Genomic DNA, 12,746 nt, shown 5'->3' on the forward strand with positions numbered 1-12,746 from the left:
GTAAGCATGGTCTCTTTATTATTTTTAGCACCACAGCAGCCCTATATCACATTTTGCAAGACTATGGCACTATATTTTTAGTGGAATGAAAATCCTTTGGGAGAATGGAGTGCCATAGACTTTAAAGGGGTTATCCAGCGAAAATCTTTTTGTTTCAAATTAACTGGTTTACGAAAGTTATGTCCATAACATAAGGCTACACATTGATTATATGGCTCCGTCCCCCTATATACCGCTATACACTCAGTATAACGCAGCCCCCAGAGTCCTCCATAGAAAACAGCGCTCCCTGGACTCCATGATAAGCCATGACCCTGGGGGCTGCACAGCGCTCGGCGAGCAGCAGATGGCGCCCTCCCCGCTCCGTTCTTACATGAAGTGTGTGTGACAGCTCTGGCATTACATAGCCTGCCTCTGCCTGTATGTGCGGCCGAATACCGAGCCGCCTCTCCTCACCTCCTCCCGGTCAGGGCAGCTCGGTGCTCCGCTCTATAAGTAATAGCAGCTGCCGTGACGACTTCTCAAACTTTCCCCAAAGTGTCCGGAGCAGCAGGAGGGGAGGCAGTGGCGCCGCTCCCGGCCGGGTCCCCGCTCTTCCGGCTCCATGTGTTTGTTATGTCCGCAGGACAGGAACAGAAAGCTTATAAGGGAGAGCGCGGTGTGCCGGGCCGGACTCTACATGTGCAGCTCTGGGGCCTAGGACTCCACCGGGGACCCTCACATGGACAAGGCACTGTGGGACAAGGCAGGTCTGTATGCTGGCTGTGGGGAGAGGACATATATATATACAGCTCTGATGGACACACAGATTATATACATATAATGGGATACACATCATCTCTTTACATAGGGGATTATGTATATACAGCTCAATGCTTTACATAGGGAATTGTAATATATGTTAGTGATCATGTGTGATCCTCTACAGCTCTCAGTTCTGTACATAGGGGCTTGTATTCTGTTATTATGTGTCTAGGTGATCTGGGGAGCCCTAGTTTACATAGTAACAATGAATGCACACTGCACTGACTTGCTTCAGATATTCAGCACAGACATTTGCAGGGAGAGCGGAAACTTTCCCTATAGGAATATACTGGCGTGTCCGTTTACGCTGTGGATTTCTCCTGGAATGTAAAAGCCGCCACCAATGATGATGTGGATTGGTTTAGGGGGAGCTTTACCATAAGGCCGCACAGCGTTTACAGCTTATAACACAGTGGATGAGAGTTTATTCACATTGTGGCCTACAGCTGTCTATCTGGGAAAACAGTGGTGTAACTCACCTGTAATGACCAATCAGAGCCCAGCTTTCCTTTTACCAGAGGTCATTAACCCCTTCCTGATTGCCCTGTTAAAGGAGAAGTCCAGCGAAAATTTTTTATTAAAGTATTAAAGGGGGACACTGAGTATCCCCCTTCCATCATCCTCTCCAGCAGCCACAGCCCGCACAGCTCTGGGAGTCGGGTCGTGACATCACCATTTTATCCAGGAAGTGAAGCCTTGATGCAGTAGTAAGTGCAGGGAAAAAACACTTTATAAGCATTTCCCGTAATAAGTGTATATTGGTGATTTGTATAACTTTTGGGGGCTATACAATACTTTTAATAAAAATTTTCGCCGGAGTTCTCCTTTAATGAACAGGCTAGGCAGGGGAAGGGGTGTATGGAGCAGGCTCAGAAACTGAGCAGACACCCACTGCTAATGACTTACATCAGGAATCACACTGGTGTCAGTCATTTAACCATTTTATTACCACTTAGAGTTGAGCAAACTTCGAGCATGGATCAGAGCGTGCAGCATCCGACTAGGGCTGCATCCAACTTCAGCAGCCGCTGCTAATCACATGCCATACGATTAGGTTTGGACAAACTCGAGCATGCTTAAAGTTTGCTCAGCCCTATTAGCAATCAGTTGAATGCTTCTGAAGGGTCTGCATCAGGTGGCCTCACCCTTGTTTATTAATGTTATCATTCTCATCTTATATTCATTTATGGCAATCCTATGTAAGCTGTGGCTCTCCATTGGTAATACTACATGTTCCAGCATGCCCTGACAGCCTTCAACATACTTGTATTTCTTTCTTTAATGCCAGTGCAATAAACCAGAGTGTATGTACATAGATATAAAATAGCCTAAGGATTATTCTTGTGTAATGCATCTGTAGGCTAACTGAAAGGGATTCTACATGGCGTCAATTGTGTGACTGCACTGGCGTTCAGTTATCAACAAGGTCACATAACATACATATTGTAGGGCAACACATGTTCATGTTAGAAAGCTTGGGTGTGTCTATTGTATGTGTCGGCATACCATGCTTTTGTTTTTGGCAAAATAGGTAAATGTTTGGGAAATTGACCATACATAGTGACAATATTTGTCTATTACAGTGAATGGATGTACCATGGTTAGGTTGTGGTATATGTCAGCTCACCTTTCTTTGCGTATTACGACATATACCACAGCTGTACAGGGCTTACGGAAAATGAGCCTATCTGGGCATACACAAAAATAGCTGCCAGCTGACCCTCCTGAATCCGTGTCCCCCCCCCCATACTAATGCATGTTCTACTTGGCTGGGTTTGCATGATCACTGTCTCAACATCAGTGATTGGAAGATCAGGAGGCAATATAAACATTAAAGGGTCAGCCTCTTCTGACAACTTTGATCTGGTATCTGTGACATGCTTAAAGGGGTTGTGCCACTGATAGAAGAAGACCTCCTGTCTACAGCATAGGGGATAGCTTTTAGATTGTGGCGTACCAGCAGGGACTCCCCCCCCCCCCCCCCCCCCCCCCCATCTTGAAAAGGGGGACCCGAATCTCCCATTAGGGCAGATTCACACATGCCGTATTGCAGTGAAATCCACTGTGATACTCAGTACCATTCGTCTATGGCCCTACATCCGTGGAGCGCATTATCTTTCCGCTGCAAGAACTTAGTGACAGCCATGTTTAACTATTTAGCTGCCATACCTGTAAAAATAATAAACATCCCATGTTTGCATGTCTGCACTCCCTCATTTCGCTCCTGCTTGAGTCTCTGCTTAAAGGTAACCTGTCACCCTCCGTGCCTGGGTGACAGGCTCCCAACCCCCCGCTAGAGCCCCCTATACTTACCTGAACGCGCCGGGTCCCGCTTCTTGATCCGGTCCGGTGACAAAAATGTCAGCGCCCGAAGCCTAGCATGCGCGCTCCTGAGATGAGTCCGACGCTCAAAGAGAAAGAATGGAGCGTCGGACTCACCATTCATTCTCTATGGGCATCGGACTCATCTCAGGAGCGCGCGTGCTGGGCTTTGGGCGCTGAAATCTCCGGCACCGGACCGGATCAAGAAGCGGGACCCGGGGATCAGGAGCCTGTCACCCCGGCAGGGGGGTGACAGGTGCTCTTACTAATGGTCCGCAGAGCCACTCACTGGCTGCAGCAGGACACTCACCGATTGCCTGTCCTTTATTAGGGACCCAGAGACTGAAGCAAGGAGCACGATGAGGGAGCACGGGCAGGTAAGCATGGGCTGTTATATTTACTGACACGGCAGCTAAATAGTTAAACATTGCTGTCTCTACATTCTTACAGCAGAATGAAAATCTGCGACGAGAATGGAGGGCCATAGGGTACAAAAGTACAGAGTATCACAGCTACATATGAAGGCACCCTTAGAATGGAGCAGCAGTGCTCTGCTTCTGTATGGGCTCCTTTCAGTGAGAGCTGTGGCTCTTCATTCTTACTTAAGATCACGTTGGGGTTCCAGCACATATAATACGGCTGCCCGTCTCTGGGTGACATGTAACATGGCCTCCCCTCTCTGGGTGACGTGTAACATAGTTGCGTCAGAATCTTCTCCCGCCGTACAGCGCATGCGCGGCGTGCTAAAGACTTTGCTGCGCCACCGACGTGAAACGTAGGCCCCGGGTGACATCGGCGGAACGCAGGTCTTTACAACGATTTCACTGCCCAGGACCGTGACTAGATACGCCCAGGACCGTGACTAGATACGCCCAGGACTGTGACTAGATACGCCCACCGTGACTACTTGCCCGGCATTTACATACAGAGCGGGACATCATAAAAGTAAGAATACGGTCTAATAGAAGGGGGCACGGAGGGTACAGGGGGATGTTTGGGAAGCGTGCTGGGTGATGTGCCAGCGCGTTTCCTTATCATTAGGGCGATTTTCGGCGTGATTGGTTCCCTTTAAAAGAAGACAGACATGCAGAGATGTGCGGTGTAGTTAGCGACATTTAAAAAAAAATTCTTGCTTCCTAACCTGTTTATGCCCTGATGCTGTACATGTATGTGCACATACCCTTACGATAAAATGAAGTGCCGAGCACAGTCTGTTATGCGGGGAACATGTCCCCATATGACTCCATCCATAGAAAAATACGAGTATTGGCCCTATTACACGGGACGATAATCAGCCAAATCAGCACGATTCGGTAGATTATGACTCTGTGTAATAGAGACAACAATCAGCCTATGACAACGATCATTGGCTGCTCATGTCTTCTGTCACTTTAGAGACCGTTTCTGGAGTTGCAGGAAGACAGGAAGAAACTGGGGAGCAGGCAGAGGTAATGTATGAACTTTATTAATACACTTTTAAAGCAAGGGCTGCACAGACATCGCTAACAATCTCCTTGCTGCACGATAATCGAGCAGTGTAATAGGCTCAGTAAATGAGAGACAATCTAGCACATCGGCGCTCCTTTACTACAGTGATCGGGCCATCTAATACGGACCTTAGGAGGAAAACAAATGCAAAAATTTGCATTTTCCCAGCCAATAAAGGGTTAAATAAGCACCCGGTCAGCACTTTGAAACCCCTCTAAACAAGTAAGCATGATGGCAGTCACGTGATCTGCAAGTTCTAAGTGTCTTGTGACAGCACTTGTCTCATAACTCTGTGGATAAGTGAAAGCTGATGGTCACACGACAACAGCGTGTAGGTCATGAGACTTTCATTTTTAGTCCACAGTGTTCCCCAGTCGATGTCTCTCTAGCTGTTGCAGTACTGCAACTCCCATCATGCCCGACAGCAAAAAGTGGTCAGTACATAATAGGATTTGTGTGTGTGTGTGTGTGTGTGTGTGTGTGTGTGTGTGTGTGTGTGTGTGTGTGTGTGTGTGTGTGTGTGTGTGTGTGTGGTGGCGGCGGCACTGTTGTAGTGAATCCAATTGCTAACAGGACTAAACGTGGCATTATGTCATAACCTGCTCAGTGCCTCTTTTAAGAAAGTCTCAGATTTTTGTGTTATTCATAGAGCTTTTTTTTTGTCTTTCCATAGAAGTCAGTGTCAATATAACACTTTTTTTTTTTATTGAGTCCTATAGATAAGCCAGTGGTATGACACTCATTGAAGAATGCACTTATCTATAGAATGTAGCTTAAAGGGAACCATTCACCCCGTGGCCCCCGTTATAAACAGACAAACAGTCACATAAAGGTCAATATACTTACCATATCGCTCCCGGTCCCGTCCCGGATCTCGTTGTTGACACGGAGAAATCGCTGAATCTTCTTCTCGCGCCCATTATGGTAATGAGCGCCGCCGGCCCGAAGTCCAGCCTTCTCCCCGCCTCCGACACTTGATTGACGCCGGGTCTTCTTCGTCTTCGTCTTCTCTCTTCTCGCCGGATCCCGCGCAGGCGCCGTGACGGTCGTTTTCGGCGCATGCGCAGTTCACAATTGAAGCCGCTCCACAGCCTCAATGTTTACTGCGCGTGCGCCGATTGTCAGAGCTGGTTACGTGTTGGACTTCGCGCATGCGCGGTACACAGGAACGTCAAGAGCACGTATCCTGTTTACCGCGCAGGCGCAGAAGAGATGACGAGACCTTCGCAACGGCGCCTGCGCGGGAATTCGTGAGGAGACTGAAGACTGAAGACGTCAATCAAGTTCCAGGAGGCGTGGATGGGCGGCGACGAGAAGAGGACCTCATGAATAAGTTGGACTCGTCCGTCGTTTCCTATGGACGTTGGACTCATCTCAGCTCATTACCATAATGGGCGGGAGAAGAAGATTCAGCGATTTCTCCGTGTCAACAACGAGATCCGGGACGGGACCGGGAGCGATATGGTAAGTATATTGACCTTTATGTGACTGTTTGTCTGTTTATAACGGGGGCCACGGGGTGAATGGTTCCCTTTAACACAATGAGGCCTACTGTGCAGTTGTCATGCTATACTTCCTCATACTAGTTTGGTGCTACAGTTGAGTTGTCTAATTTAAAGGGGTACTCTACAGATTTTTTTTGTAATCAACTGGTGTCAGAAAGTTAAACAGATTATAAATTGCTTCCATTTAAAAATCTCAAGACTTCCAGTACTTATTAGCTGCTGTACATCCTGCAGGAAGTGGTACATTCTTTCCAGTCTGGTACATTCTTTCCAGGTGGTACAGCTTTCTGCTGCCACCTCTGTCTGTAACAGGAACTGTCCAGAGCAGGAGAGGTTTTCTATGGGGATTTTTTCCTGCTTCAGACAGTTTGTCACGGATAGAGGTGGCAGCAGAGAGCACTGTGTCAGACTGAAAGGAAAATGCGACTTCCTGCAGAACATACAGCAGCTGATAAGAACTGGAAGACATGAGATTTTTGAATAGTATTAACTTCTAAATCTATATAACTTTTGGACACCAGTTGTTTTCAAAACATTTTTTTTCTCCGAATTACCCCTTTAATGTATCCAAGAAGGTAGCCAATCTGGCTGAAATGAGTCTGATTCTTGTCAGATAATAACCAATCACATCTTAGCTTGTCTTTGGTTATCTGTCTGAGACAAAATTCGGACACATTTCCTTCATGGACAGATTGATAGATCCGGGCCTCAGTGTTGCTTTTACTGTGGCAGCAAAGCCACAACCCCAATAAAAACCTTTGAAATGAAAGCGAATCCATATTCAAACACACTTTCCTCATCCTCACACCTAGCCCACAGAGTCTACTACAGCCGAGTTATTGGCAAGGGAAGGAGAGAACAAATGGGCATTGTGAAATGCATACCTAAATGGGTCAGCTTCAGTAATTACAGTGTAATAGAGGAGGTCACCAATTCACTACTCTGAAGTGTTAAAGGGGTTTTCCAGGATTAACAGGTCTGAAAGTTCCTCTGTGTCAAATGTAAATCTTTCATTACAAATTAATATGGAAATCCTGCCTTTTTATGTTTTGTACTGTTAAATGTGGTAGCATTCTTTTTCATATTATACCTGCTTGTTGTCTGGCAGGAGACGTCGGGGGTCTGGAGGGATTAATCAGACCCGGTTCACAGTTGGGATGCCCTGAAAAAAAGAAGCGCAAATCGACTGTACAGGTAAATCTCACATAGGGGAATCTATTATTTTTATGTCTTGTACTGTTAAAGGGGTTATTTGAGATTCTGAGTTAAAAAACAAAACAAAAAAAACACACAGCTTCTTTCTTCCTAGAACAGCGCCACTCCTGTCCTCAGGTTATGTGTGGTATTACTTTTTAGCTCCATTCACTTAAATAGAACTGAGCTGCAAAACCACATCCAAACTGAGGACAAGTATGGTGAGTTTTTGTTTTTTTTGTGTTTGTTTGTGTCAGTTTTAGTTAGCTTAGGGCATAAGAATTTTTGCAATATACATTAATAACCTAAAATGAACAGTTTTTTTTTTTTATATACATAAGGCTGATTGTCCCCTTACAGCTCTGTCTGGCTCTGAGTTATTTCTGCATTCCTGCTGGACACGCCCCCTCCCTGGAGATCTGTACCTAGTGTACGGACTGTGACAGCAGCATCAGATAACAGCCCTGACACAGACAGAAACAAAACCTCCTTTCCCCTCCCCTCACAGAGGTGACTTAGCTGAGGGTGTGGTGTGAGGAGCAGGGCAGGGGGAAGAGCTGGATGGAGGGACAAGTACCCAGTGCTTCACCCAGTCATGCCAGCCATGACTCCAATGTACTGCATAAGGGAGAGTGGGTGAGTCACTGAGGGGAGGACTACAAGTCCCAGCACAACACAGCTGTAGTCCTTCCATAGTACATAGCAGCAGGTGCCCCCACCTCCATGGCTGACATTATCCTACAGTGTTAGGAGAGCAGATGACTGTATTTAATCCCACTGTGTGTGATACCATCTGCTGGGGCTCTGTATCTAATCTTACAGTGTGATACTGTATGCTGGGGCTGTATCTAATCCCACTGTGTGTGATACCATCTGCTGGGGCTGTATCTAATCCCCCTGTGTGTGATACCATCTGCTGGGGCTCTATCTGATGCCACTGTGTCTGATACCATCTGCTGGTGCTCTGTATCTAGTCTTACATTGTGATACTGTATGCTGGGGCTGTATCTAATCCCACTGTGTGTGATACATCTGCTGGGGCTCTATCTGATGCCACTGTGTCTGATACCATCTGCTGGGGCTCTGTATCTAGTCTTACATTGTGATACTGTATGCTGGGGCTGTATCTAATCCCACTGTGTGTGATACATCTGCTGGGGCTCTATCTGATGCCACTGTGTCTGATACCATCTGCTGGTGCTCTGTATCTAGTCTTACATTGTGATACTGTATGCTGGGGCTCTATCTGATGCCACTGTGTGTGATACAATCTGCTAAAGCGCTGTATCTAATCCCACTGCCCTCTGTGTGTGATACCATCTGCTAAGGTGCCGGCCAGAGAATGGAGGGACCCAGCCAGGGAGATGAGGGATAGGCCACACCCACTTTAAGGCAGAGGAGGCCACGCCCACTTTAAGCCAGGCTGAGGCCACGCCCACTTTCTCTCAGCCAGACAAAAAATTAATCTATTCTTCTGAGCCAAACAACTGGGGATATCTTAGCAAGCGTACACGCTATCAACGCAGTTTAGGGCTCTTTTTTAAGGGTAACACGTGGGCTTTTTATTTGAGGAATTTCATTTTTTGGCTACTGAAATTATAGTTACGCTTTAAATCCTTTAACATTTTTCTCAGGCAGGGCCAGATCATGACTTAGTGGTTACCTTTCAGATTTATTTTTACTCCTTGCTCATAGTTCATACATAATCACAAAAAGTCTTTCCTATATCTAGTCCTAAAGTCTAAGTCTAAGCAGCACCAGTCAAGCAATATGAGCTTGGGTGCATGTCTCACTGGACCGGACCTGGTGTGATTAAAGTGAAGATTTTTTGGGTGTGCAGTCTCCTCTACACAGTCCTAAAGGAAACCTGTCATCACTTTCATGCTGCCTGAACCACAAACCATCAGATGGTGTACCTACTTTGATAGATTCCTTATACCCTGTTTGGGCATAAGGAGTAATCTATCGATCAAGGATGGCAGAAACCGCTTGGATGAGCTGTGGTTCGGGCAGTATGAAAGTCATGACAGGTTCCCTTAAAGAAGTGATCCTTTGAATAAGGTTTATTTTACTTCTTTGACTCCTGGTTATTGGACTACAGTCGAGGTTATGAAATTCTAGTTGTTTCATTTGTTAAGAAAAATGTTTGGGGTTGAAAATCCAGCCTTCATCCTATTTTCTACTTTGTTTACTTCTAGGGGAGCATTTTTCCTCCTCTCTCGGAATATGCTCCACCAACGAACACAAGCTCAGACCATCTCATTGCCTCCAATCCTTTTGATGATGACTATAGTATATCCCCTCTTTCTGGGTACACTTACTTTGGAAAACCAGGATATGCCAATGTGGAAGCCTTCAACGCTTTTAAAATGCCACCTAATACATCACCAAAAAGGTCTTCTCGTAATGGTGGCTTACAAAACTATAGAGATCAGCCACTGTCTTTTCCAAAAGACATGAAAAGTATGTCCCTGGGGAGAACCTTCTCATTGAGCAATATCCAAGAAAAATCACCGTTTGAAAGTGAGTGTTTTTTTAACAGTGGACTTGGACAAACTATTACAATGCCTGGGCAGCACTTTAGGCCTAACCATAATCAAGATGTCTTTCACATGACAAATCACAACTCTGGCCAACGAAACAACTTCCAGCCTTCCTCTTATAGGGCTCAGGGTGGCAAAGTGCACTTAAATCAGCAACCTGAGGGATGCCACCCATATGAACTGGCACAACCTCACTTTATGCATCCAAAAATATCTAACCATAAGCAAGAATCTGATTCTGCAGCCAATAAAAATTCTAACCTGAACCCAAGTGTAAATGAAGGTAAATCTAGTCCGGCTGACTTTACCCAGCTTACTAATGATCTCCAGGGTTCTAACAAACGCATGGTTCATTCAGAAAATTTACAATCCGAAACCATAGACCTAACAAATTGTGGTCCTGGTAATGGAGCCCCCAGCAAGACTTCACTTTCTAAACTTTCAAAAAGTGATGTGACGCCTAGTGAAAAGTGCAATAGGTGGCTTCTCCAGTCAAGCTTTTGTGGCCCCACTGACACAATGAACCCATGTGGCATATGTTCTGTTGAAGTTAATAATGTTAGGGATGCCATCATGTGCGAAGTGTCTTGTCAGAAGTGGTTTCATCGAGCATGCACTGGGATGACAGAGATTGCCTATGCACTACTTACAGCAGAAACCTCTGCCATTTGGGGTTGTGATACCTGTATGGCAAAGAAAGATGTTCAGTTGGTGCGTACACGTAAATAGAGCACCCTCCATGATTTTTATGTAGAAGAACAGCGTTGGTAAAGTGGATTTAGTTCTGAAGTAAGCCATATGCTTTCACAATGGAGGCCGGAGATCCTCCTTTACCAGCACTGTGTTCTATTTTATCTTTTGCTGTTGAAACAATCATTCAGCAACAATAATGGTTAAAGAGACATCCAAGGACTGAGCACTTTTATTTAAAGGGGTTATCCATGATAAGCTAAACATACTATTGTCTTCCAAACAGTGCCACACCTGTTCTCATGGTTGTGTGTGGTAATACAACTTGGCTCAATTCTCTTCAGTAGAATTGAGCTGGAATACCACACACAGAGGTCAAGAGTGGTGCCATTTTTGGTAGAAAACAGCTATGTTTTTCTGTTCATTGATAACCTCTTTAAATTATCTTTTTCACCCAAAAACATCAAATCTTGAATCTTACTGATAGAAATATGAAAACTTTTTTGCAGGACTTTTCTTTGTCTAATCTGTCAGATGATTTGAACAATATATGCTGCTCTGAGATCTTTTGCACTATTTAGAGTACCAATATTTTTTAATACAGATCAATTTTTTTAGGGGCAGCACAAAGTGTAAACCTAAGTGAGAAAAGGAGAATTGCACTAGATGACTTGTACTGATGACTGACTTGTTCTGTGTGGGGGGTTATTAGGCACAATGGGGGAGATTTATCAAAGGGTGTAAAATTTAGAGTGGTGCAAACTGGCCACAGCAACCAATCACAGCTCAGCTTCCAGCTCTGGTAAAAAGAGAGGAGCTGTGATTGGTTGCTGTGGCCAGTTTGCACCAGTCTAAATTTTACACCCTTTGATAAATCTCCCCCAATGTATATGAATCACAGCACTTATCCCTTTTGAATGTGATCTCTAGATTTAACCATAATGTCTTGAATATTTATACAGTTAGCACATTGGAGTCTGGTTGTTGGTTTAATTGTTTGGGTCACAGTTGTTTGCTTTGCTTCTACAATACCGGTCTGGGTACAAGTACTGGGCTGTATGCCTGTTGTGACACTGTGGGACAATTTGCAATATTGCTATTTAATTAGCTGGTCGCATATAATCAGAATAGCATTTACCTGTATATTCATTGCTTTGGGGCAAGTAGCGTGTTATAGATTGGTGGAAATAATAAAACATTAGCACCTCTGTTCATATGTTGCTGTCATCCTGACATTCCTGAAGGCTTGAACCCACTATTGCATCATATGGAGATGTAGACCTTCTTAAAAGGTCATTTCTTAAAAAAAACAAAAAAAACACTCGAGCAAGATCAGTCTTTTTTTTTTTTTTTTTTTTTTTTTTACTGCTACATATGATGTAACTCTATTGTTTTTGTTCCCTTTAACTAGCCTTGCACTATTGACCTGAAGAACAATTTTTATAAGATGAGTTTATCATGTACTTAGGGCTTTATCTGTTTGCTTCTAAATATTGTTTTCCCACATTGGTACAAATGTTTTCTGACAAGTAGGAGACTAAATAAAGTACCGTGCCCTTGGAGACCAGCAGAATATTTTTCTCTACTGATAATTGGTGTAATAAAATAAGATTACCAAACCGACTCCTGTGATTATTTAGCCTCACTCGGTGACACAACATTCTGAATTCCCCTTTCATAGTCGTTAATAATAAACATAGAGGTCTGAGACCCACATCATGTGACCCCTAAACTAACATGCTCCTTACAAGTACAATGATCAGCACAGGACAGGTCGATGTTCTGATTTATATGAAAGTAGAGATTTTAAAGGGAGTTCTTAGAAGATAACATTATAGTATAGTTCTATGCCCAAAGATATTGTACCTTGTAATATTTGTATTTTAAAACCATGCCTGTGTCTGATCTCATTGTACTCACCCTTCTGAAAAGCCGGGTACTTCTATCTTTTCGATTGCTTATCGGCCTTTGCTTGCTCCCACTCCATTTTGCGTTTCACATGTAACATGTTCCTTCAGCTCAGCCTTGTTATACCTGTTACTTTGGACATGATACTTTATTTAACTATGGTATCTCTTCAGCCCTTTACATTTCTAAAGGCTAGATTTATGTTCATATAAAGCAAAATGTCAACCACTCCATTTCTACAGGTTTCCATAGTGTATCCTGTGTAGGGGAACACCATGGTGCCTATTTATCA

At 44.4% G+C, this 12,746-nt stretch overlaps 1 protein-coding gene across 1 annotated transcript; it reads left to right on the forward strand.

Annotated features, from left to right (window-relative positions):
• The first annotated feature begins 394 nt into the window (after positions 1-394).
• PYGO1 (pygopus family PHD finger 1) lies at positions 395-11,282 on the forward strand. The gene is made up of 3 exons (XM_069956570.1): positions 395-749; positions 7,228-7,313; positions 9,512-11,282. The coding sequence occupies exons 1-3, from the start codon at positions 722-724 to the stop codon at positions 10,583-10,585; spliced, it is 1,188 nt and encodes a 395-aa protein (XP_069812671.1). The 5' UTR covers positions 395-721; the 3' UTR covers positions 10,586-11,282.
• Positions 11,283-12,746: the final 1,464 nt, after the last annotated feature.

The sequence above is a fragment of the Dendropsophus ebraccatus genome, chromosome 1 (genome assembly GCF_027789765.1).
Source record: "Dendropsophus ebraccatus isolate aDenEbr1 chromosome 1, aDenEbr1.pat, whole genome shotgun sequence".
In the NCBI taxonomy this organism is placed as follows: domain Eukaryota; kingdom Metazoa; phylum Chordata; class Amphibia; order Anura; family Hylidae; genus Dendropsophus; species Dendropsophus ebraccatus.